This window comes from Podarcis melisellensis (assembly GCF_964234715.1).
Source record: "Podarcis melisellensis genome assembly, chromosome: 5".
Taxonomy (NCBI): Eukaryota; Metazoa; Chordata; class Lepidosauria; order Squamata; family Lacertidae; genus Podarcis; species Podarcis melisellensis.
Window position 1 is genome coordinate 48564316 of NC_138537.1, and position 26936 is coordinate 48591251.

The window sequence follows — 26936 nt, forward strand, 5'->3', positions numbered from 1 at the left end:
GCCCACCACATGGTCTGAGGGATGGTGGACCAGCCCACAGCTGAAAAAAGTTGCTGACCCCTGCTCTAAGAAGAGCCCAGATGCTATTAGCACACCAAGAATCAGCACCAACATTTATTGTTCCCTGCTGCAATGGCTATAGTTTCCTTAGGAAGACCCATCTCACACTTTGAGAACCAGGACTCTACAACACAGGTGAATAAATGGCTCTAGCACATTTCAGTAGGCAGTGATACAAGTATCATTATTTATTTATTTTAAAGCTAAAAACAGTCTCTCAATCAGTGATTTCAGGGTTGCCAGGGAGGATGTCTTCTAGCCCTGAATTGCTTCGTAAACAGGAATGTTTTTAAATTCTGCCTGATAATAATGCTTTTAATAAGTGCTTTAAATCTATGCAAATTCCAACAGCATTCTACATGACGGCCACTATATTCACATCACTGCGGTCTTTGATAGAAGGCTCAGTATCATACCATTCGTCACACTTCCCAGAATAAGCATCATACCAACAACGGTACCCAAGAACGGCACCTTCTTCTGACTGATCTCAAACCCGTTTAATAAAATATCACTGAGAACAAAACTGAATTACACAAAGATTGAAAGATTAGAAGTTGCTTCATCTGACATCTTGCAGGCAAGCAGATTTAGAAAGTGCAAGCTGTTGACATAGAAGAGAATGTGTGCTCACTGTCAATTAAAAGAGGGAGGGGTTACGTAAGCCATTGGCAATAATAGAATCTTCATTCTGTACCCAAGCTTTCATTCCAGAATTATTGTGATGGATAGTGGATGGGCGCAGGCGTAGCCAAAGACTTCCAAAGCAAAACCAGTTGATAAAGAATAAGAAAATCACGAGTCATTCATGACCAATTTCTCTCTAGCCCATGGGCCTAATTATTCCCACCAAGTGTCCCCATTTGACCCGCAAGGCCGTTCTGGCCAAGCCACACCCACCTTCCCTCCTCCTGACATCAGGTAAAGGCATGGCAAGGCCAAAAGGGATTTGCAGACATCAATTATCAGCTGTTGTGCAGCATTTGCAAAGCCCTGTGCACAGGTGACAGATTTCCCCCTTTTAAGAACTTTTTCTCATGCGATGAGCTGAAACCAGCACCTCATTGTGAAGCATCGGGTTTCTTACAAAAGCCCTGTTATGAGCTGCAACCTTAAGCTACCCTCAAGTATGTAGGATTTTAGTTCCTACACGACAAATCAGATCAAGCTTTCATTGTTGGAAAAATACAACTGTCCTATGTTGAAGTAAAGAAAATAGTGTGTTTAGATGAGTATGGATTAAGTTAATTCTTCCTTGCAGCAGAGTAGCAATGAGTGGGGTCTACAAGCCACTGAACAGGGACTGATTTCCCCCCCCTAATAGACACAACTGGTGTGAGAATATGCAAACCTATGCTTTAGAGAGAACCTTCAGAGATTGAACAAGGAGTGCTCTTTATAATTTCTTAAGTGATATCACAACAACACAATTTCAAACTGTTTATTAAAATAAAATTACTTTGCAGCTCTGTGCTTCTTACAAGAGGTACAGAAGGAAATGTTAAAGAGAAAAAGAAATGTGTTAACATTCTTCAAGACAGTGCCTGGCTTCACAAAGCAAAATTATAGAGCAGCTACAGTATTTTACTCTTCTCCTCAAGACTTCTATGGCTGATAATGTCATGCAAATACTTTTTTTAAAAAAAAAATCTGTACAGGCAAGGCAATAGATTAAAAAAAATGAAAGTGTTGCACTTCAGAATGTAAAGCATTAGAATGCAATAGTTACTGTGGCAGGAAAGCTGTATATCCTTAAGAAATCATTCATATGGGATTATAAAAGGTTACCCTTTCCCTAGGGAGAACAAATTCTACATATTAGCCAACAAGCAAGAGTCCAGTGATGTAAGTTGGAATGTTGGTCTTTATACTAACTTGTCCAGCTACACTCCCCTAAGTACAAGTTGCAATTGTACTTGCGATGAAATGTAACTAGCTTTATTATAGATCCAGAATCAGATTATCTTACTTTTAAAAACATAAGTAATAACCTTGCCTTATACCTATCAGCAAGAAAGATTGTAGGATTAAACCCCAGAAAGGCAGAATTTTATTTAGTAGCATTATTGTAAAAGAGCTTTGTGCTTTACCTTTGCGGAAAAGCAAAACCAGCCCACATGCAAGTAGGTGCATAGCCACGTCCCCCTCCCAGCATAATATTCACAGCTTGACATTTCTGCACATGCAAAGTCTCTCTGCTGATGAAGCCTACGCTGAAAAACACCCTCTCACATCCAGCAATTACAATGTACTGCACATACCAACACAACTCAAATGCACACTGCTGTACCCCAGAAACATTTTAATAATGTAGTAAGTTATTATCATTAGTGACAACAAGCTATTTTACTTTCTAGTGTTCAAACTAATTCCCAGCCCCTCATTGCTTTAAAATTAGGCAGAACATTCTCGTTAAAATTAGCCAAGCATCATCTGCAATATATTGCTTGGTTGTATTTATTTAAATACATAATCTTCATTCTAGCATACACCAAAATGTTCACTGAAGCATGGTAAAACAAAGGAAAGTTATTTATTTACAAGCACCTACTTATCTGACCTTAAAATGGAAGCCATCAACAATCTGTAAAAATTGCTACTCGGAGAATACATTCAGTTTTAAACAAATAGTGCACATTAGCAAGGATGAGATGTAATTGCTCTAAGTAGCTAGTTGGCTTTATTAGAACAAATGGATTTCATTTCAGCTGCTATTCTACTGGAAATGGTAAAAGAACAAACTACTTTATTCACACTTGCTGCCTGCTGCTGTCACTGATATGATGCAACTTTGGTTCAGAAATTCATCTTTAAAAAAATTCAAAGCACCTATTTAGTGTTGGGAAACATGCATAGCAGTTCCTCTCACAGGAAATTGCATGGGAATACTGACAAAAACATTGTGATCCATTGATTGTTTTAATCCATAAACAGAGTTATAGAAAATATTACTTTTAACAAACATGGAGTAAACACGCAGTCTAAAACAGCACAGAAGTTCTGTGCTGGAGTTAATGTGCAGTGCTGTTATCACTTCGGCATGCTTTAATTTTTTTTAAAAAAAAGCTGGCAGCTAAAAGGTATTTTCATGATCAAGCTCCCAACTTTAAACAGAAAAGGAGAAAAGGAAAGGATTGTTGTGTTGTTAGTAATACAAGGAGAAATGGGGGAGATACTCAATTTCTCTTAATAAAAATGCCATGCTTATTGCTTATCAAAGGAGTAAATTTGGTGATAATCCACTCTGTGAAACATCATTGCTTTCTGTACTATTACCCAAGAGGATTGCAATATTAATCTATCATAACTTAGACCTCCATGCCCATGTTATGCATCTGCTTGAATAGCCTATGCTTGCAAGATTCTTATGTTCTAGATTCATTCTCCCACTCAAAATTAGTCAAGACTGGAATGAGCTAGTTAACTTATGAAACAACTTTAGTGCTATTTTTGAAATTTAGAGAGCTTAGGCTATAATGATTTTAGAGATCAATATGCTAGCAAGTAGCGAAATGACGCAAACCTTCTGGTTCAAAGTTAAAGTCAAGTGTTTTTGCAATTTGGGTGCAAAATGCTAGTGATTCAGATATTTAATATTCTAACGTGTAACTTCTCTATTAATATATCTTAATAATACTTGTTCATTCTGCCACTGTGTCATTGGTAGTTATTCAACTGATCCTTAATAAGATACTGGCAGTTAGTCTTATTTTATTTAGTGTGTTGCCATAGTAATCAACAACACACATCAAACACCTCCCCCCCCCCCACCAACAGGAAAAGACAACCTGCATTCAATTCTCCTAAAATTCTCACAGTTTGAAATAATGAGACCAATGGGTAGGTCTTGTTGACAAGGCTTTTGCAAAGTTCCCACATTACATGGAGTTTAAATGACATTCAGAACTGATGTATTAAAATGACAGATTGCTGGTATATATGTTTGTGCATTTGTCACAGTCATTAGTCTTGAAACAAATGTAACACTGGACACATGTAAAAACTAGTGTGTGTCTGTGTGTGTGTTTGCGTGTTTTTCCCATTAATGGCTCTTCTCTTGCATCCAAGATGTTGTGTTTGACTTGGTTACCAAATCTTGTATTTCAAGACATGCATATGTATGAAGGCACTTGTCTTCCAGTGGTTTGGGTCAGAGAAAGCCTTACCCACAAATGGCACTATACACATTATGGAAGCAGCAAAAGCCCCGAAGCTTTGTGTCACATTCTCCAAGTCTACCAGCTTCTTGCTGGCAGACAAAGTCAACCCGAAACGTTCTACAGTACAACAAATCCCAGAATGAATTCTAGTAGTTTTTGCCGATTACAATGAGGTAGAAAAGTGCTGCTCAACTCCAAAATAGAATCTCTCTTCTGCTTTGTCTCCTTAAATACCTAAAAGGGAAATGTAAAAGTGTGTTTCATCACTAACACCTTCCAGCAGCGCCACATATTTGCAAAGTTCACACCAAAGCTGTTCAGCAAAATTGTTCCTCCTACAGCCGTGTTATCTTGGGCTGCTTTTCCCATTCAGAAAAGTAATCCACTGCTGCAATAACAGTGTAACAACTGGCAGATATCAGCTGCAACAACTTTCCTGATCTGCAAGGCTATAAACATACCTCACCATTTGTAACAGCCCTTGCAACTGATTCTTGCAAATGAAAAAGCACCCACAATGAAAATGTGTGAATGAGCTTCGTCTGAATCTAGCCCATCTTCAACACATCTTTAAAACTAGTACTGTATGCAAGCTCTGTTAGTCATGCTCTTAGACATGAGTAATTCAACATCAAAAGTTGTGGAGTATTGGATATTTATGGCAGGGTGGAAAACTGTTCACCTTCCAACTGTTAACTGACTGCAGAGCCCATCAACACTGACCACCGGTAATGCTGGCTGCACCCCTGCCATAAATACCAATACTACAAACTTGAATTTATAGAATGGGTAGATAGGTTAACATCATTGAAAGAAGGAATATGCTGAGTGTCCATATGGGGAGAGAAAAAGGACAAGGACAAGGCCTATGACTGTGATTTATGTGATTTGTCTGGAACAAAATGTGGCACCAAAACTGCTTTTTGTTGGAGCGTTCTAAGTATTAGAGACTCCAGAACAGCACACTAGTCTACTCAACCACGTTGAAAACCAACAGCGTCCAAAGGAACTCAGAACATGTCTGCGTGTTTTCTTAAGTCCAGAGTGGCCCAGTCATTAAGATTTTCAGGACTGATTCACATCCTTCTCAGAACCCCTTCGCAGGTGGGTAGCAGGCTGGCACATGCCTCTAACAATGCATGTCACACTGACCTGGGACACATATGGACACCAACCTATAACATGACACATTCTCGCCATCTCCCCACCACAACCCACACATCCTTTTTGTGGGTTGGAGAGAGGATTGCAGGGGATGTATTTATGCAGGACTGCAATAATTGTATCCTCAAATGAGATACTTTACTCTTGTGCTGATGATATTAGAAAGTAGCTGCTCAGTTTTTATATTAATGTAGCAAGGTGTGTAGCAGGCAAGGGTACTCTTCCTGAGGCAGAGACAGTGGCTATCAACCGTCATCTAGACAGAATATCACTGGAGGATGTTATGGTATTTGGGTACTAGCAACAAGTGGGAAATGCAGGAAGAGGCTGTGAAGGTCAAACTTTCATTTTCAAATAGGTCCATAGCAGCATTTTTCTAAATGAGTAAAAGGGTAGCACTTCAAAAGTATGATTGATGTGGTAAAGGAAGAAGAAATTCAATGTTTGAAAGGTGTACAATGGGGGTGTGCACATCTGTAGAGATGTGTAGTTTGATTGTTGTAGGACTCAGTTGTAGATATTTAAAAAATAAAATATTTAATGAAAAAATAAAATATTATAGGGGTTCTCTTTTTACACATACCCTTTTGCATAGGGCACAGACTTTCCTCAAGCAAGGAAGTTAGTAGAACTCTTCATGTTCAGTTATGTTTAACATCATGCACCTTGCTTATACCACAGGGAACATTGGGATAATACAATTTGGATATAATGAGCTAATCTCTTGAGCCTTCGTGCAGCCCTTTAGCCTAAATAAATGTTAAATTACAATATCACATCACATTATCCATTTTTAAGGACTAAGAATATAACCCTCAATACACATATTGAAGGAAGTCTCATTAACAGGAATACGTAAGTTTAGTTGCGCTGTAAGGCGCCTGAAGCTAACGTAACACTTACCCCCATGTCCTTAAAGACTTTCACTGCGTTTTTTGCAAGGCAATAGGTGGCACTCTCAGCTGTAAACATGGAAAGGCAGGCAGATAAACACATATCAGGCTGAATACAGGAAACTTTGATAAGAATATATTGAAAGACAGGGAAGGCTGCTCCACAGAAAGCAGCTGTTTGACATACCATATACTGCGACATTCTTTTCTGTTCGTGTTATTAAGTATCTGTGTAATTTTTGAAGATATTCCGATTCCCTGACAGGACCGCTGAAGTTATGTATGAAGATGGCAGCAGAACTGTACGCCTCCAGTAACGGCCCCAGTAGCTTCTGAAGGAAGGTAATATACTGCTGGTGCTCCTGAGACTGGCTCACCTGTGCAAGGTAAGAAAGGAAAGGAAAAATAAATGTCACTCAAGCTACCAACATCCAGTCCCGTCTCTCGCACCAGCCCAGGCAGGAGGTGGCAAGAGAAGCAACGGCTTTTTGCTGCAGCCAAGAGGCCTGGATGAGGCCTGCGATAACAGCAGAGCCTGCTCAAGAGCCAGCAGGTCTTTGCCAGCCCTGCTCTGTTTCAGGGTTTTCCAGTGGTAGCTTCTGCCTGACTGGGGCATCTCTTGTAGGTGGGGCTTCCTTGCCAATAGAGCTGGGAGGAGGGACACCTTCAGTTCATCCAAACCCCCTCCACAGCAGGGCAGGTCATAGGTTTGGACTGCTCTGCCCATTTCTGAAAACATTAGAACTGAAGCATTATGCAATATTGCAGCAAAGCTGTAATGGATCTATTTCCCATTCCATAACCAATATAGCAAGGGTTGCACATTATCTATATCAGGCATCCCCAAACTCGGCCCTCCAGATGTTTTGGGACTACAACTCCCATCATCCCTAGCTAATAGGACCAGTAGTCAGGGATGATGGGAGAATTGTAGTCCCAAAACATCTGGAGGGCTGAGTTTGGGGATGCCTGATCTATATACATATTAGTGAACTGAGGTGCTTAATTATGATGGCTATGTAACAACAATAAAGCACTGAGAAACAAGACGGAGGGATGGTTAGAGGAACCCAAAGTAGGAAAAATTCCAAGAGGCCCAAAAGCTCAATGCGGCTCCAGAACAACCCAATGACGGGCTGTAGACCACAGAAACAGATGGCATAATAAATCCGCTAGGTCCTTTTCAAAGCCTGAGTTTCAAACTCCCTCATTCATTCTGTGCAGCGCAGCTATGCATATGAAGCACTTCAGAACAGTATGTGCTCTTACGGCCTATGCAGTACCTTCAAGTAGCAATCTCGTTGTTCTTCGCCAAAGTCACTGTCTTCATCCTCCCCGTCACTCCTCCAAGATAATGGCTCTGGGAGTTTCTTTTCCCAGTGCTGCTCTGCAAGGCTAGGACTAATATCCTCCTGCTCATCCTGCTTAATAGAGGAACGCAAAGCAGTAAGCATCAGGCACCCACTAAAACTACTGCATTTTTTCGCTTTGGTGGCCCTGGAGCAGCTACTCTGTGGATTTTTAGAGCCCATACAGTGGCAAAGGAGCAAAGGGAAGACAAGCCTTTATTTCCCCTATAAAGCGATCTCAATTTCCAAAAAAGATGCCCAAGGCGACAGTCTTCAGATTAATTCCCTTAACAATAGTTTTCACAAAAACAAGTCCACACAACTTTGAATATTGCAGCTCCCAGAGACCTCTGTATCAGACCCAGAGGAACTCTGGAGAATTTAACCACTGAGTAAGGACTAAAATACTATGAGCAATGATGTTCATAATATTGCCTGGGGGAGGAAGCATTCTCGTTTCCTTGCAACAAGCAAAGGGAGTGCTGTTTCAATGGCATTTAGGAGCCCTCAGAGTGTAGAAGAGATATCTCTCCTCTTGCTGCTTCTACTGGTTTTAGCTAAACCGCTTATTTGGTTTTTCTAGTTTGCTAAATTTAGCTGCCTTTGATGGACCTTTATTGCAGAATATTAATCATTTAGTAAAGAGGAACAGTACCACAAATATATAGAATGCATGAGCCCCAAAACCTGATATAAATTGTCATTTTCATGAATGTATGTTCAGACTTGTAGCACATACACAAAAAACAACACCTAAATGAATCTACCAGTAAGTTGATCTCTGAGCTCATTTTCTATTGTTTACATTGGGCAAAATAAATAAAAGTCTATCACAATGAAATGGCCATTCCCACATAACAGAAACACATGCAAGCATGAGTTGTATTCAATACAGTGGTACCTCAGTTGTCGAACGTAATCTATTCCAGAAGACTGTTCGACATTCGAAAAGTGTTTGAAAACTGAAACAATTACTTCTGCGTTTTCGGTGTTCGAAAACAGAAACGTTTGGCTTCTGAGACACTCGAAAACCGAGGCACCACTGTACTTTCTGTATGCCAGTGGAACAGAGCTCAGCTTGCACCATAGGATTTAATCTTCCCCTCTCTTGCACACTCTCAGAATTCACTGCAGAGGATTGGAGGTACTCTCTGGAGCAGATTTTAGGAGTGTACATGAGGCAAAGGAAAGTATAACCCCCTTTTCCCCCTTCATCTGTCTGATTTATTAAAGAAAAGGAAAAACAATTGAACACATTTATAAAATGAACAAGTTGCCCTCATATTTGAGAAGTCAAGACACCGGGAAGGTATAATTCTGTTGTGCAATTGTAAGTCTGTTCCATTCATACAATACTGGATTATTATGATTAAAATCAGACTCTTTTTTAATGGAGCAAAATGCAATAATCACCTCTTCCAAATCTAGTCAGCCAAATATGCTATATTTGGTAAGTTTTAAGATATACTGTATCACATTAAGGTACATTGTTTGGTGTTAGAAACAGCAGACATAGAAGACCTCAATGATCTTATAGCACTTTTAAAAGTCCAAAAGTAAATATATCATAACAAGTTCACTAATCACAACAAAAGAGAATATTATTTTCCCCACTAATCATAACAAATAACAGAACAAAATTTATTATAACACTTCCCCCATTTTTCTCAAGATTTCACACACACACACAGATACAGACATACAAACGTAGATAGTAAAACAGAAAGGGGAAAACTATGAACCAATACCAAAGGGAACAGTGCCTTCTAGAGGGCCAAATGTTAGATTACAAGACATTGATGACAACATTTGCAATGAAAATTAACAAAGCTACCATAATGAAAAAATAAGAATATTCTATAATAAGGCAATGCCACACAATAAGAGGAAAAGAATCAGTGTGAAACTTAAATGAAGCAAATCAGGCAAATGATTTGATAGGATTCTGACCCAAACCGAAAGGTAACAAGACACATTTAACAATTTTCTCGGGGGGGGGGGGACGACGACGACACACTAACAATGTGATCCTATGCATATCTGCTCAGAAAGAGGTCCCATTACATACAATGAGGCTTACTCTCAGGGAGCTGCAGCCTAATTTCATTGCTGACATATGTCAAGGTTGAGAAGAACATATTCTAATATTAGGATTAATGATTCTGACATTTGCTTTTAAAAAATAGTGAGAACCATTACTAGTACTTTTATAGAACTACTTCCCCAAAAGAGTTCTACATTGAGATGGAGGGAGGTGGGATATAAATTGTAATAAATGATGATCATGATGATGATGATGTTACAGTTTGTACTGTATTATATTGGTTAAAAAGCTTATTTCCCGTCCCCCTCTGATTAAGATCTGAAACTGAAGATTCACCCATCCCACTGAAGGATTGGAAAATTCACTTGACTTCCACCATTAGATTCCATTAATGGCTGCCTGGGACCTGAACTAAAAATAAATTTAAGTTAAAAAGCACTCTGTGCATACATGGGTGTGCAAAACCTTCCCCCTTTTTGTATTCCAAGTTGAAAAATCAATAAATACTCAGGAAGATGCGAAATTAGGATCTGTTTAACTGTGGCCTTGGTCCAGCAAGCTGCTTAGGATGCTAAAATTAGGTGTCCAGGAACACTAGGCGGACTCCTTCTGTGTTATCAGTCCTCAGAGACAAGAGGCAAGTTATTAACTATTAGAATAAAGTGAACCATCAGCAACTTACCTCCGCTACCAAAAGAATGCCATACTGTATGAACTGTTCAATTGCTTCATGACACACTTGGCATAACAGCTGGCAGGGCTAAGGAGAACAAGTCAGGTTAATCATTCACAGAAGCTCACCCATCCTATCTTCCCCCTCCCTGCCCCTGGCATTAACTGGCCTGTTCCAAATCGTCACTTGCTTGCCTGTGGAAAACAGGACTTGCTCCTGGGTGACCCTTCTATTTCTAGAAGAGTTCTCTCTTCCTCTTTTACCCCAAGCTCTCCCAGTACCCCAAATAATTAAGAGGTGAGGGGGCCGGGGGGGAAGGAGTTGTGGATATTTTTACAAGGACTGTCTTGCTTTTCTATTTTCTCTGGTATTTTCCTGTTTCATGGAATCAAAGCCACGACAACAATAAAATGCTGCTATGATATGATATCCATTCTAACCCAAACACAGTCTTTATTCTCAAGTCCTCATTCCTTGCCACTTTTTACCCTCAAACAAGTATATCGTTCATCAAATACCTATTTTTTTCCATACTGCACTTCTCAGTTTCTTCCATCCTATGCATTCAGCTTAACATTTCACATGCTGTATATACTCAGGGCTTTTTTTCAGAGGGTAGGGGGTACTCAAGGGCACACAGTACCAGCACCTCTTTTAGTTGTTGTTAAAAAGTGTGGCACTTTATGGTGAGTACCAGCCCCCAGCTTTCTAGAAAAAAAAGCAATGCATATATATTCCACCATATGCAGCTGTTTTCATAATTCTGCTTGCCTCCTTGTGCAACACCTGTCAAACTATCTTCATTTACTACCAGGAGCCTTAGATTTTTCCTGCTTTCATTTTTCCTTTCAGGTTTTCAAAGAGTTTTAAGAATTCAGATATACAGTGGTACCTTGGGTTACATACGCTTCAGGTTACATATGCTTCAGGTTACACACTCCGCTAACCCAGAAATAGTGCTTCAGGTTAAAAACTTTGCTTCAGGGTGAGAACAGAAATTGTGCCTCGGTGGTGCGGCAGCAGCAGGAGGCCCTATTAGCTAAAGTGGTGCTTCAGGTTAAGAACAGTTTCAGGTTAAGAACGGACCTCCGGAACGAATTAAGTACTTAACCCAAGGTACCACTGTACCTCTAATTGCCGTTAAACACCTTAACACAGTATAAACAATATGTGGCAGTAGCAGCAAAGCACTTGGTTTCTCTCTCTCTCTCTCTCACACACACACACACTCCTACACCCCAAACCTACCAGTGCAATAGTGCCTTCATTGGAAAGCAAGTAACACAAGCTGGCAGCTTTTCGGACCAGTTGTTCCTGACTGATCATGTTTGGTGGGATTCCATTGATGCCATTTCTGTGCCTTTTATTCTGTATAGCATGGAGACTACAAGCTGAAGTGAAAAGAAAAAACACATAAAAAGTTACCTTTAAAAACAAATCAACTCAAAATCGGCTTCAAACAATTAGTAAAATGGTAATTTTTCAATAAAAAAACCACACAATTCTTGCAAAGTAAGATCAAAATACAATAGATTTTCAAATCAGGACAATGTGCAGAAGAAGGAAGGAAACTAGGAAGAAAATATGCTGTTCACACCTTTAAAATTATTCACTGCCTTGAGAAGACAGTACACTGCCTTTCAAATGACAGACAGATCAATAATCCTTGCAGCAGCAATCACTACAGTATATGAAATGTTGGCATTGCTCTATCAAGTGCAGAACTCATAATTTCTTAGTTTGGCTTTGGAACATACCAACAATGGCCTCTTTGAAGAAGACATGCAGTACCCCGTTGCTGTAGAAGTTGAGTTCAAAGACAGTAGGAATGGATGTGCTGGGTGTGATGAAGAACTCATTGTTTCGGCTGGTGTTTGTGATAGTTATACAGTTCCCCAACAAATGGATGGCATGCATGACAACATCTTCAGAATTCCCGGAAAATCCCAAGTCATAATCCCGAGCCAGAACCTCCTCCTTCATGGAAAAAAAATCTTCTACCAGCTTGGAAAGATCAATTCCCTGCAGAAAATCAACCAAAAGATCCAAGACAGTACATCTTTTTATATAATACATTTTAAGAATATGGAAAACTTTATTATCTATACATCATGTTTTCAAAATCCGTGTGTTTTAATTACTAATTGGCTCCAACCTTCCAGGACTGAGTGTCCCCAACCTTTATGGACTTGGGAGCACATTTCAAATTTTGAGAGTGTGCTGGGGGATCCAGTCACAAAATAGTTGCTAGTGGGAGGTTGTGGCACCACACAAAATGCTTCCCATAGAAGGGCAGGTGTAACACATAGTTAGAAACACAATCTTCCCCAGAGAATCCTATGCTTACAATCAGAAGTCAGCTGTGTACTCCTGCTTCCGATTGTGGAGATCACACAATAATGATTTTGTGCATGCACACTCACTTACACACACACACACACACACACTTTTGCTGTGTAATAGCAGTAGAGAGCATTCCTCAGTGCCAGGAAAAATGTACACAAATTGGCAACACCACACTCACTCTCATTTTACAGAAATCTCTAAGGAGACACCTACTCTACAACTTTCTTTCAGGGAGGGCTAGAGTCTGGCACATCTGCCCAAAGGCCCAAGTGACAGCCTTTATGAGTGACAAGGTATCAGTGAGCCCTGGTCTAGGCCCTTTGAGATGTTTCCAAACCCTTTTCAGCTAATTTAGGCTAGTCTAGTCTATTCTACTATCAAATCCATATCATAAATATAAATAAAAGGTCAAAATAGTTCTCAGCTCAACATTATGTATGAACTGGACTCAATTCTAGCATATACTTCATGTCAGCATTTTTTATTTTTGGTCACATCTTTACTACAAGAAACTGAGTCTTACAGTCACACCCAGTCTGTGTCACCATGTTAAAGAAACATTTAAGGCTGCATAGAGCAGGAGTGGGGAACATTTGGCCTAGTGGTGACTGGAGCTGTAGCGCAGCAACATCTGGCAGGCCAAAGGTTCTTCACACCTGGCTTAAAGTAATTTCCAAGAAACACTGCAGCAACAATGCTTAATGAAGAAGTTACAGATAGATTCCACAGCACCAATGAATACACCTGCCCTGAACCAATATGGTGTGTTCCACCAAGGTCATGAGCAACTCATCATTTTTGTAACGGCCTCCACACAAGTAACATTCACTCCACAGAAGTAACATTCACTTGTTAGCCTTTGTGTGGAGCCATTGTTATAAATGCCAGCAAGCTGACTTTCTGCATAATCTTAAACTATTCAAATAGCATTTTCTCTTACGAGAATTGCTCCTTTCCACTGGATCACCTAAACACACAGTAATTGCCCTTGAATATGCATTGCATTCTCCCTCACAATGCCTTAAGGGAAAGGTAGGATGAGCAGATTACGTTATACTATGCAAGACAGGATAAGAAGTGAAAGAAATCAGAGTAGTACAAAATTTAACAGTAGGGTGGCGCTGTGGTCTAAACCACTGAGCTTAGGGCTTGCTGATTGGAAGGTTGGAGGTTTGAATCCCTGTGATGGGGTGAGCTCCCATTGCTCAGTCCCAGCTCCTGTCAACCTATAGGTTTGAAAGCACGTCAAAGTGCAAGTAGATAAATAGGTACCGCTCCGTTGGGAAGGTAAATGGCATTTCCGTGCGCTGCTCTGGTTTCGCCAGAAGTGGCTTAGACATACTGGCCACATGACCTGGAAAAACTGTCTGCGGACAAACATCGGCTCCCTCAGCCAGTAAAGCGAGATGAGCGCTGCAACCCCAGAGTTATTCGCAACTGGACTTAACTGTCAGGGGTCCTTTACCTTTACCTTTTTACAGGATACTTAAGCTCTGAGGGCTAAAGTTGTGGATTGGGGCAGGATGCACTTGAAAGCCTCTCCGTCATTGCATGTTTCTTGAAAAGGTTTACAGGGGAGTTCTAAACAAATTCTGTGGAAGACTTAGAAACTTCAGGTTCAGAAACCCCTGCAGACCTTTGCACTAAATGCACGAGGATCTAGAAAGGAACCTGTGCACATAGTGCTGCTGACATAATGCTGGCCTCCAGTAACTACTAACAAGTTTGATCTTCATGAGATGACTATGACCAATTCAGAACATTCAAACAACAACAACAGAATGGGATCCACAGCCTAACTAGCTGGCCAGTTTGCATGGGACTCGGGCGAATGTTTTGACACCTCCAACCCTAGAGGTGACCAGGATACAACGTGGATTACAAGGATACAGGATATGCTAAGCATCCCTGACATTTAAAAGCTGTCGTCAAGAGAGATGTTCAGAGATGCAGAAGCACAGCAGCCTTACCTGCCTGTGTCGGTAGAGCAGCAAACAGGCAACAATGTGTGTTGACATCACAGCACATGACTTGTTAGCAGCTAAAAGCAAACAAAACAAAATAAAGCTATGCAGGCACTTTTGTCATGCAACTGAAGTGCGTAGAAGGCAACTTGGAACAAAAATGATAGCCATCAATGAACCACGAACAGCAATCTTTTGTGATTTTATATTGAAAAACTTCACATATTCGACAGCACAGTGCACAAGACTGGTCAGAAAGAAAGCCAACTGAACTTCGACTGTGACTTAAATGTTTCAAAGCTAGGAACAGGCAGCATTTTCTTTGGGCTGCATTCCCTCAAAGCTAATCTGCTGGAGGTGGGCAGGGCCAGAAGAGATGGGACCACTCCCCCCCCTCGCTCTCTCTCATACTCTATGCCCCCCACCCTTCTGGTGGGGTGCCAGAAAAGAGACTTATTGCTCTTGCCAGGCCTGAACCAATCACTTGCAGAGGGCTTTTCTCAATTCCTCTTCCTCCAGTTCTCCCACCCCACACTCCATTTTTTCCCTTCTTACCAAATGAAACTAGGCAAAGGGCTATGTTACAGACTCCCCAACACTGCTATATACAATTGGCCCTCCTGACAGCTCCTTTCCACACTGGTATAAACTTCACTATGGACATTTGTAGAATTTTCTTTTTCCAACACTGATAGACATCAGGCAGAACTAAGGTGTTTGTTTTTTTAACAACTCTGGTTACCTAGGTTACAATCCTATACCCACTTACCTGGCAGTGAGCCCCACTTAACTGAATGGATCTGAGTATACCTGTACAGGGTTGCAATGCATGCATGCACTCAATTTCTTTTCTTTTTTAAGGTATCTGAAGTAGATAATTATCTTCAGGGTTACTCTATTTACACATTACCCATTCACAAGAAATTCAGGTGTGGTGTTCCCACAACATCTGGGTTGCTTCCTATATTAAAGTATTGCAGGTGCAAAAGACAAAAATAAACCACCATAGCAAAAGGAAGTCACTACTTGCCTCAGGACTAGCAGATGAAATAAAAACCTTACTAAGAGGCCCATTCAAAATAACCCTTCAAAACGAAGAAAAAGATAAAATGTAAAAAAAAAATTGATAACAAGGGCACAGGGTTCTGAAAGAGGAATGCCCTGCCATATTTAAAAGCATAATGGAAGCAGAGAGTCATATCTGAACTTTAACAGCTACTTACTGAACATTACGTGCTCTGCCAAGTTAGCGATTAACTGTCTTCTCAATGGTTCACAGGATAAATCCCTGGAATCAGGAAGTGAAGCTCCTGTACCTTCTTCTACCACATAATTAGGTCTAAAGAAAGTAAACATACAAAGATGATTTAGGATTACAGTTCTAAGATAAATTATTACATCTCATAGGCTCAAAGCACAAAAAAGTTTCAGTAATGATGTCTTGTGTATTTGAGTGTAGGCTACAATTCCTCATACCATTTGACCGCTTAAGATCATGTTTGTAAGATGCTTAGAAGGGAGGTAGCTGTAAGACTACCTGAAAGCTGCTTTAGGCTCCAAGAAGCATCAGTGTGTAAAAACAAACCACAGGATATGTCCACTACTGTCTGACACTAGTGATCTCCCAGTTCTTACACATACACAAAGGTGAATCTTTCTACAACTACTCGCATCTTCAAGCCGTTGCATGTTAGCCTAGAGACATTCTAGACTCCTACAGCAGCTCCAAGATTGTATCACAATTCAAAGGCACCATGATGCAACATTAAGGGTGGGATGACAGCTACGCACCAAAATTTATTTATACACATCTTTTCTCTCATATCAGCAAGTCTGCACAAGCTTGTCGTCTTTTAATACACGAGTGTATTTTTGCAACAGGTGCTGCAAAAAACCAAGAAAGAAGCTTTCAGTCCATCAACTTTGCCTATTATAATCCAGTACCTAACAGGCATGAATTACGGAAGATTAATAACTTGGAATTGCTTCCAACAAAATCATCTCATTAGTGCAAAGGCTTCCTCTTGTGCAACGGTACTTCTCCCTTTCCTCTCACGCTTCTCAAACTGCTCCAGGGGACTGGAGGAATCCCGGTACAGATTTTGGGCAGCATGCGGGACAGGAACTCAAGTTGCACAAGCTGAAGTCTAGTCACTAACGGGCCAACTTTGCTGGCTAAACCCCAAGCCTGCAATCCTATGCCCACTTATCTGGGGAAAAGCCCAACTGAACTCCACAGGACTTTCTTCTAAGTAGACATTCTAGGATTAACACTGCAAGGAGCATTCCAGTGATAGTGGGAGATTCCACATCCCAAACCCTGCTGACTAGCTAAGGCCAAAGCAGGCGATGATGGAGGCTTTCTATGCCTTTTTTCCTTGAAAAACATCCCTTCCATTGACTCTTAAGGGAGGGAATTTACTACACCAGCTCCAGTGTTGAGTATAGGAGGAGAAGAAACCTCTCTCAGCAGAACCGTGCACAGAAATGATTAAGGAGCTTTTCAACATCAACAGTTGGTGTTCCTTTAAGTAGGGGAAAGGAAGGGAAGCTGGTATGGCTCAGCTGCTGCTGAGATTTACCAAAGAGCTCTGAGATCTCCTGCTCTGTTTGTGCAGGCAGGCAATGGCAAAGGGATGCACTGATGACAGTACTAGTTCACAGAGGCACTCAAGAAAATGGGTAGGCTGGAAAGAAACTTCTTTAATGAAACAAGCCATTGTTTGATTGCCTGTGGGACAACTTGTGGTTTGCTTGCAGTAAGCCTTAGCATTTGCTAGGCCAGGCTTAGCAGGACATGTGAACCTGGCCACTATGATCTTGTGATAATATCTGTTTAAATTCAACCTGCTACAGTTCAACAAAGCCTACAAGAGAACATTTCAAAGACTCAGAATCATGGGCTGATATAAACTTGTCCAGTGCTGCTCAAACTCCGCAGCTCAGTCCTACCTTGAAGGGAGTACAGCTGGTAAGAGAGTTTGCTCCAGAGAAAGAGGGATAGGCACAGGCATAGGCTTCTGGCTTTGGCCATCCAAATATTCCTGCAAATACACAAGGTTATTCATGTATTTCTCCCGGGAAAATGTAGCACTCCAACAGCCATCTTACTACTGAAAGTAGCTTTGAAAAGTAGGATAAAGAAAACGTATTTAAGATTTCAAGTAAACAGATGCTGAAGCTGCAACATTTCTGCAATATACTTTGGTCCTCTGTGATGTCCTTAGCATTAACTAATCAATGCTATTCAGCTGTAAGCAGTAAGCAGAATTGAAATTGAGGGATGTAACAATTTTTGTGTGTACATGCTTACCTATGTTCTATCTATATTAATAAGCACAAGTAACTGACGGGACAGTTCACCTGAGTACACAATTTTTTGGAGGGGAAATAAATCTTTAAAAAATCAATGTCATTAGCACTAAACATTTAAGTACAATTATGAAATAAAGACTCCTTAAAGTAAAGTTTAAATATGATAGGAAGTGTTTGGGAGTAAATCTGTAGGTGGCTAAAAGGAGGAGGAGGAAGGTGCTAAAATGACAGCCATAAGAAAGGCAACCTATTTTTTAAAAAATATATTTAAAATTAGTGGTCTTTAAGTAATATTGCATGAATATTCTAAACAGTATGAGTAGCCCTGAGGCATTATTGTGCTGATTAAAATGTTGATGAGAAACAACATGGTGATATGATGAAGAACAACAACATGGTAATAAAAGGGCACCCACTGGAACGATAGTAATGAAGATACCCCAAATGATCATTATGTTTGTATTAAGTCACTGCACACATCAAAACCACACTTCTTTGAAAAGATGGAAGAGAAATGCTAGGGTGATCCACATATGTGGTAACAGAACTGTAGTTCTGTTCTCTATTAGTGGTTCTGTCACTATGTATGTAAACACAGTTTCTAACAACCAAAATGCCTCTCTTATTGCTGCCTTTACTAAATAGCTTATTTAGATTTGTTCTCACAACACTGCATGCACTGCACCATGAAGATACACATTCAAGACAATATAATCTTACTCCAGATAAGGCTCCATAGCTTCATCTAAGTCTTGGGCATTAGAGGTATTGGTGAAAACACTGTCAAATATTTCTAAAGCATTAACCTTTATTGCAAGTTTGCACACTTTAAACATCAACAGCTTTGATAGACATCCTAGTTTAATTTCACAATGATGATTAACTTTTAAAGATGTTAAGCAGTTTCAGAAGTTAAATAGTTTCCAGATCCGAGTCCAATCTGCCACAGGATCTTTGCAGAGCTGACGGGGCAAAGGGGCATTTCCTGGTTCCTGCAGCAAGCGAGACTGAGTTGTGAGCTGTCCAAGGCAAAGAGGTTTGCCACTAATGACTGCTAAAGTTCCCATTTCTGATCAGAGAAGCCTGTAGTTACAGCTGGTGGCTAGCTGGGAAAGCTTTGTCCCCAATCACTGCAATACAAGGGGGAACACTGCCCTCAGTCATGTCCCTCCTAACAAATGACAGTACAATTAAAAGTAGCGAAGCCACCCAGACTGTGGCATCTTTGGCTTCATGGAGAATCTGACCACAGTCAAATAACAGGCAGAAAGCTAACTGGTTAATTGACATTATTTAACAAGTCAGTCAATTGACTGCCATGCTAGCCAGAACCCTTCTGCAAAATATATTAAACCCACCCAGGATGAAAACAGAGATACAGAATTGGGAGTGGAACATATCTGGAAGTGATCAAAGGGAGAGTCTTAAGATTTGGGGTCTGGGACTGCTATAAGAAGAGGCTACCGTTTAAAATTTTACAGGTTACACTGAAAGGCAAGCAAACTGCAAAAAGACAAGAAAATCCGAGAAAAGTGGACACGGATGTGAAGCAATAGTTACAAAGCCTATCACCTGTACAACTAAGTATTTTCAAATGTAATATGTTACTGGGCAGTATCTTCATAAGTTTTGCTAGTGCAAGGACTTTTGGGCTTTGCAACAGAACTTCCCTTCCCTGTCCTTCCCCTGTGTCCCTCTGAATCTGTTCTGGGGTTTCAGCCAGTCCTCCAGAACAGATTTGGGGAGAGCACAAGGATGCACAGGTAGAGGGAAGGGAAGTTCTGTTGCATAAGAAGAAACCCTTGTGCTAGTGGAAGGACTTCATTGGATAACACCCATTATATCTAACTACACACAGGTTGAAACATATGTATAGCTTGCTGGGTGTGCTGATAAAGCCAATTTTAGGCTTGTAGGAGTTGTGATAGAATTAAGGCTTTCTAAAGTGAAGAAGTTATGAGGACACCTGTATATGAATAAAGAATAGAGAAGAATAAATATATGCCACTGGTAATTAATATTATAGGATATGAGACCTTGCTATCTCAGTGAAATTGACTTATTTATGAACTCATTAAGGAAATAAATCCTGAAGCTATCCCTGTGTAAATGATAGGAGGTACTGGAATTAAAGCAATATGCACTTATTTCGAATTTCTGAACACAGAAGGGGATTATGTTCTACTGGCTTGCTAAATTATGCATACAAAGCTACCTGTCAGGAACACCGCTGCAATAAAACTTAGAAGTTTCCATCAGCTGAAAAAGTGACAAGAAGGAGCTTTTTCCTTAGCTCATACCACATTCCTTGGTGAGCCAACATTTCTCAGGCAGCAAAAGTACATGATGGCCTGACTGGCATCCCACTGATTTCCTTTTACTTAAGAATTCTAATTTGTTTATTATTAGCCCCCTGGAAATCCAATCCGCCATTATATTTGTACAATTCAACAACGCACAAAAAATTGGTTTATGGCTGGAAGCGGATAAGTAAGACCAAGGCTTCTGTGGAATCTCTCTTTTGGAAACTAGTGTAAAGACTACAACACGAGATGAGCAGAACTGGTAATATTAGCACCCGTTTTTCACATCTTCTTCTGTACTATTAGAGTTGGTACATCTTAAGTGCTGTTATTCTTCAGCTGTAAGTGAATTATATTTTAACTGTAGAATCAAAGATTTATCTCTGCATTCTTCAGCAGCTGGTTTACTGCTATTAAAAACTTCTAAAAGTTACACGTATGGTGGAATTTGTGGTAGGGGTGTGACAAACACAACCAATCCAATCAGTTCAACATTTTTAGATCCTATGCATGCATTATTTTTTTCTGTGAAATTACAAACCTCTTTTTTAACTGCCTGCTATATATCCTGACCTCCTGCCAACCTAGCAGTTCGAAAGCACATCAAAGTGCAAGTAGATAAATAGGTACCGCTCTGGCGGGAAGGTAAACGGCGTTTCCGTGCGTTGCTCTGGTTCGCCAGAAGCAGCTTAGTCATGCTGGCCACATGACCTGGAAGCTGTACGCCGGCTCCCTTGGCCAGTAAAGCGAGATGAGCGCCGCAACCCCAGAGTCAGCCACGACTGGACCTATTGGTCAGGGGTCCCTTTACCTTTATATATCCTGACAAAATTTCAAGTATAAAATTGGACTGGTCACGAGTTTCCATTCTGTCCTAGTGATGGAGAGAAATGAGTTCTCCTGTGCTCATAGGTAAGAAGACTTAAGCTCTTCTGAAATCAGGAGGCAAGCAATCATTTCTCTTCCCCACATTGAGAGATAGCTTCAATCTGTGGGTCAGTAAAACTGCTCCATTGAAGCAACTTTATGGTCAGATACCAAAGCACAATGAAACAGTATGAGTAAGAAAGGGGTGATGTGGGAAAATACATCCACAGGTAGCTCTGGAAGAAGGAACCAACAAGGCATGCAAGAAAACGGGGCAGGTATCGCTGAATGGACTAGGATCCACAGCTGAACAGACTGCTGGGCCAGGCTGACTAAGACAGAACAGAAGTTCACATGAAGTCCAATTTTTCTTTCTTGCCTAGCGACATATAGTCTTAAGACTATTTTATCACCATAGGTGTAACCCTGCAATAAGAAATTATGTTCATATTATATGAACTTACTTTCAGAGAAAACGGTTGAGCAAAATCTACCCTAACACAGCCGTAATTCTTCCGCAGCATTCGGAAGACTCCTCTGGCCACGCTCCAAAGGCTTTCGTTCTTCTTGGGCTTCCCCTGTGAAACATCGGGAGAGCAAGGGAGTTCAACAATTGCATCTAAAAGCTACTTAATGTTAAACAAGTTCATAAATCCAAGCCACCTAAGTATGCTCAGAAATAAATCTGGGCAACAGCTCAAGCATCGTAAAAAGCATTGTGGTCACTTGGGCCATTTCCTCTAAGCCAGACATCTATTTGGATATTTCAAATGCTGTTTATGAAAATCATTATTCAGATGTCATTTTTCCTTGTATCTCAACTTGATACAAATAAGTATTTGCGAAGATCAGCATGCAATTTATGTTTCCAAGGCCCTGTTTTCTGACCAAAGGGGACACATTTTTATCACCAAGATGGTTACAACTGACAGTGATCTCAATATCTGCTGAGCGGACAACAGCATTCCAAACACTTTTACCAGCTGTTCACTGTTGTAGTGGCCTTCAATGATTCTATCATAGGATATTCCCACGGGTATGATTAGGATGTCTGGAGTAGCATTTGAATACAGAGCGTCCACCACTACTGATAAAAGCCCTGCCCTTCCACAGGATGTCTTTCCACTCCGGGACCGGGTGCCCTCCAGGAATATCTCTAAGAACTGCTGCTGGCGAAGCAACTCTTGGATATGCTAAATGAAGAATGAACAAAAAAAATCAGACACAAGTTATTTGCGTTCCTCTTTTATATCTGTACTGTAATAATATCCTCCCTTGCTGAATTTTTAAATTATTTCTTCCTGCTGACACCCTCGTTGTACTGTGGCTCAGTAGCCACTAGAATTCCACTAATCCTCCAATCCAATAAGTATTTGTAAAACAACTATATTGTTGTTTTGTACGTAATTGCAAACTATTATATTGCTGCATACCTAAAGAATCTCCCAAATATTCAGAAATCACTTCTTTTCTTAAAGGAAGGGGTGTGAGTGCTTTTTCACAGGAGCATCCAAACTCACTAGCAGTTCAACCCTCATTTTCTTTGAAAGTCACTTTTTCCAGGTAACAGAAGAATATACCCCCCCCCTTTTAAACCAGTTTCTGAGACTTGAGACACTGAAGAACCAACACAGGACTTCTAGCAAAGTAGATGGCACCAAGCCCAGCATTGCACAATATAATTCTAGTCCATGCGCAGTGATCCCATTAGTTTATTAGGATTACACAGTAACGTAGAAGAACAGTGAGTGCTGCAAGTTCATAGGTGTCCTTGACATCCGCTGAAAGGACTACCGATTAATAGTATTCAAATGTGCGACACTGCTTCGGTATCTGAGGTACAGGCATTTCTGCAGATGCTCCATACAGTACACAACACCACTAACAAGAGCATCACAAACTTGTGTAAAACAGGTTTGCTTTGTATTGTACAGTGGTACCTCAGGTTAAGAACTTAATTCATTCTGGAGGTCCGTTCTTAACCTGAGGTACCACTTTACCTAATGGGGCCTCCCACTGCTGCTGCGTGATTTCTGTTCTCATCCTGAAGCAAAGTTCTTAACTCAAGGTACTATTTCCGGGTTAGCGGAATCTGTAACCTGAAGCATCTGTAATCCGAGGTAGCACTGTATTGTTTTTAAAAAGGTTATTTGCTGTTATTTTCTGCTCTATTTTTAACTGGTTTTATTATATTTTGTACATTGCCTTAAGACATATATGTGGAAGGCAATTAATAAGCAATATGCAGAGTAATTCCCCATTCTTTTTCTTCAAAGGGGCATATCCCACCACCTACCTTCGATATAAAGAACACCCTCCAGATTATATTGGAACCTGCAGTCTTACAGATGCCCCTGGACCACAACTTCCATCCATCCTTGATGGGTGTTGGACTCCAATAACATATGGAAGTCCAGAGACTCCCCAACCCTGTTCAACTGTATCTTACACCACACACGTTTAGATGCAACTAATTCCTAATTATTAAGACGTTTAAAATGCTACCTCTTCTTCTTTTTTGCTATTTAACTGTTGAACCTTGCCGCAAACCAGCACACCCCACAATCAAGCCTGAGATGGTGGTCTGGCTCTTCAAATACTTTGCAGAGATAAGCCTTGAATTAAGAAAAAGATACATACCACATACAGCAAGGTTCTGTACAAAATATCTTTACGGCCATCGGGCCTCTCATCCAATTTTCTCCGTATAAAAAACCCTCCAAGCTTGTGGATCAAAGTGCTATGGGTAAAGAAATACCCCTTTTTATTAAAAGGCTAAGAATGTTAACATTAGCACAGGCTGTTGTGTCCACAGTGTGATATAACCATACAACTCAATGATTGATCTCTCTGCATGAGAAAGCTACACATTAAGTTCTGTAGTAAAAAGGTAAAGGTAAAGGGACCCCTGACCATTAGGTCCAGTCGTGACCAACTCTGGGGTTGCGGCACTCATCTCGCGTTATTGGCCGAGGGAGCCGGCGTACAGCTTCCGGGTCATGTGGCCAGCATGACTAAGCCACTTCTGGCGAACCAGAGCAGTGCGCGGAAACGCCGTTTACCTTCCTGCCAGAGCGGTACCTATTTATCTACTTGCACTTTGATGTGCTTTCAAACTGCTAGGTTGGCAGGAGCAGGGACCGATCAACGGGAGCTCACCTCATGGCGGGGATTCAAACTGCCGACCTTCTGATCGGCAAGTCCTAGGCTCTGTGGTTTAACCCACAGTGCCATCCACGTCCCTGAGTTCTGTGGTACCGCAGACAAATGTTGGTAGTCCATATATGAGCACAAGCTCTCCAGTACACAGAAATTAGGGACAACAGGCTTCGTAGAAATCCTTTTATGGTGACTACCAATATATACGTTTTTCAAAGCGGTATAATTTTGGCTCCAGCTGTTTTAAACAACTTTACTTTCAGAACACAATTTACTAATTATTTCCTATGTCACTTGTTCTTAAAGGCTAAATTAAGAAAAGTTTTGACACCACAATTTTGTTATTAAAATTGCCTTGTACTAGAGATCTTTACAGGTTCAACCAGACAAGATTTATTTGACCTGGCGAAGATTGCAATATTACATATATAGAAATAAAACAAGCCTGAAGTCCCTCCTATGCCTTAGAATATAAACAGGTGAAAATTTAAGGAAGTAACAAACAAAAATGTCAGTATGGTATACATTGGGATAACAGAAAATTAGCAAAGCGGCTCACAATTTTCACATAAAATTCTTACAGCGTTCGCAACTCTAACCAATTATTCTGGTCAGATCAATGAAAAATGGGGAAGAAAAAGATCAAGTCACACAACTATTTGTATAAAGGCCCTCCCATCTAGCCAAAAATTTGTGGCCTAACATTATGTGACTTAAAATTGTGGCTCTCTATTATTTATACCTAATAACAGCATATAACGCTGAATAAAAGGCTACTATAGAATTTAATAAAACTACAGTATAGAAGATTGTTCTGACTATATCGTCTACCATTTCAGAGATTAAAATCCTATTTACACTTACTTGGGTCCCTCAACTCACTGAAACTTATTTCCAAATAAGCATGCATAATATTAGACATAATATCACCGCCAGGACTCGCAATCATATTTAGAAGGTGCCACATACCTCATCTTGTGTTATATGAACATGAAGCAGACTGCAGCATATCTAAACATGACGTGTGCCTATCTGCTGATACACCTTTTATCAAGGAAGTTACATTTGCCTCACTTTCTATGGCTGAAAACATTCTGCTCCATTAACTGTGTTTTGTGATAAACATTCTTCCCATTAATAATGCTCGACACAGGGGTCTTCACATGCATCGCAGCATAGGAGCAGCTTGATCGTGATGCATTTGAACAATGCTAACCTCCCTCTTGAGGTGCCAATTTTACACAACTGGACTTAGGTTGCTGCAGCATGGACTCAGTGCCCCTGCAGCATGTGATCACACCATGCTGAAGCGTATGAACTGACACATACATACTGATCCCACAAGGACAAGTGGAGAAGTAATGCTTCCATAAGCACGGTCAAGAATTACACACCTTTGAAGCTCACTAATTCAACTGAATGCTTCTTTTGATGACCTTGGGACAATGTACCAGGCGCCACCAAGTGTTACATGCAACTACGGATTGGGGCCAAAGCCTTCACTGGTGTGAGTGCACTGTTTTTTGATATGCTAATAATGACATTAGAATGCAAGATTATGACTACAACTGGCATATTAATATTAATAAAATTATTTCACAATTGCAGGCCAAGTGTTAAAACAATCAAGACAGTTACTGGGGCACTGCAAGGTAAGCACAAAATTTATTTGCCAGCATATGAAGGTTCATTTAGCTAGGATTTTGATACAGTAATTCACATGGCTGAAATCAACACATGAAAGTATACATGAATAGAACATTACCTGAAAATGGGGATATTCAGATTATTCCCTGCAGCAATGTACGGTGCTTTGATGTTATGACAGAAAAGAATGAATGTGAGAAGCAAGTAGTCAATATGAGATTTGTGAACAGGTAGAAATATAAGCGGCAAATTCAGCTGTAAGAAGAAGAAAAGAAGCAATTATATAAATACCCAAACAATGTGGTTTTAAAACTGTATTTTTAAAAGTTAAAATGTGTTTTTGACAAGTAAAGCAGGCCAGGTAGGTACTCTTTCTACTCTTTATGCAAAACAACTGAATTGCCAGCATGGGGTGAGTAGAGGTGAGGAGCGGGGGGGCACTTGTATTATAAAAAGTTATTAAGTATCCCCCAAATAATTCTGATTATGTGCAAGCTTTTATTTTCACTGAATACAGTTGTATGCAAACACTACGTAACATTGCATAGTTGAGAAAACTGCTTTTAAGGATATTATCTATGGCTACAGAGTGGTTGGTTTTAGTAAATAATAAATGCACATATGTATTTCACAACTCCTGACAAATGGATTTCATTCCAAAATAAGCACAGTTAACTCCAGTAATTAGATCTAGGTGAATTTGGCCCATATTGACTCTTTTCAGATTGAATTCCAGTGTGCTAAGATTGATTTATTTTGCCAAATTGTTGTCATATTTTTCCTCTGAAGGGATTTTTTTTTTTTGCCTCAGGGATTTTATTACCTCTGCTGCTGCTTTCACCATCTCCAATTGGCCTTTGTGAATCTGGATATTCCAAAAAAAGCTGTTAAATAATTTCAGCAACACCCATCCCGTTAACCTAAAAGGGGCAATAAAAGTTGAGCCAACATTTAATAGTATTCGTGTTTTATATGCAATTTTAGTTTCAAGC

The 26936-nt window shown here is 40.3% G+C and overlaps 1 protein-coding gene across 3 annotated transcripts in view; it reads right to left on the reverse strand.

Annotated features, from left to right (window-relative positions):
* Window positions 1-1487: 1487 nt before the first annotated feature.
* The window catches only part of GPAM (glycerol-3-phosphate acyltransferase, mitochondrial), a 36691-nt gene continuing 11242 nt past the window's right edge, over window positions 1488-26936 (reverse strand). For 2 of the 3 annotated variants that reach the window (XM_081912051.1, XM_081912052.1), the window contains exons 7-21: window positions 26768-26864; window positions 26063-26199; window positions 23779-23878; window positions 22119-22331; window positions 21603-21716; window positions 17606-17697; window positions 15877-15992; window positions 14660-14730; window positions 12101-12365; window positions 11592-11734; window positions 10353-10430; window positions 7561-7701; window positions 6465-6654; window positions 6288-6346; window positions 1488-4454 (exon numbers count right to left, since the gene is read on the reverse strand). In XM_081912051.1, the coding sequence (XP_081768177.1) occupies window positions 4338-4454; window positions 6288-6346; window positions 6465-6654; window positions 7561-7701; window positions 10353-10430; window positions 11592-11734; window positions 12101-12365; window positions 14660-14730; window positions 15877-15992; window positions 17606-17697; window positions 21603-21716; window positions 22119-22331; window positions 23779-23878; window positions 26063-26199; window positions 26768-26864 (1933 nt within the window). In that variant the 3' untranslated portion in view covers window positions 1488-4337. The remainder of the gene's footprint in view (window positions 4455-6287; window positions 6347-6464; window positions 6655-7560; window positions 7702-10352; window positions 10431-11591; window positions 11735-12100; window positions 12366-14659; window positions 14731-15876; window positions 15993-17605; window positions 17698-21602; window positions 21717-22118; window positions 22332-23778; window positions 23879-26062; window positions 26200-26767; window positions 26865-26936) is intronic. The other variant, XM_081912050.1, reaches the window with a different exon arrangement.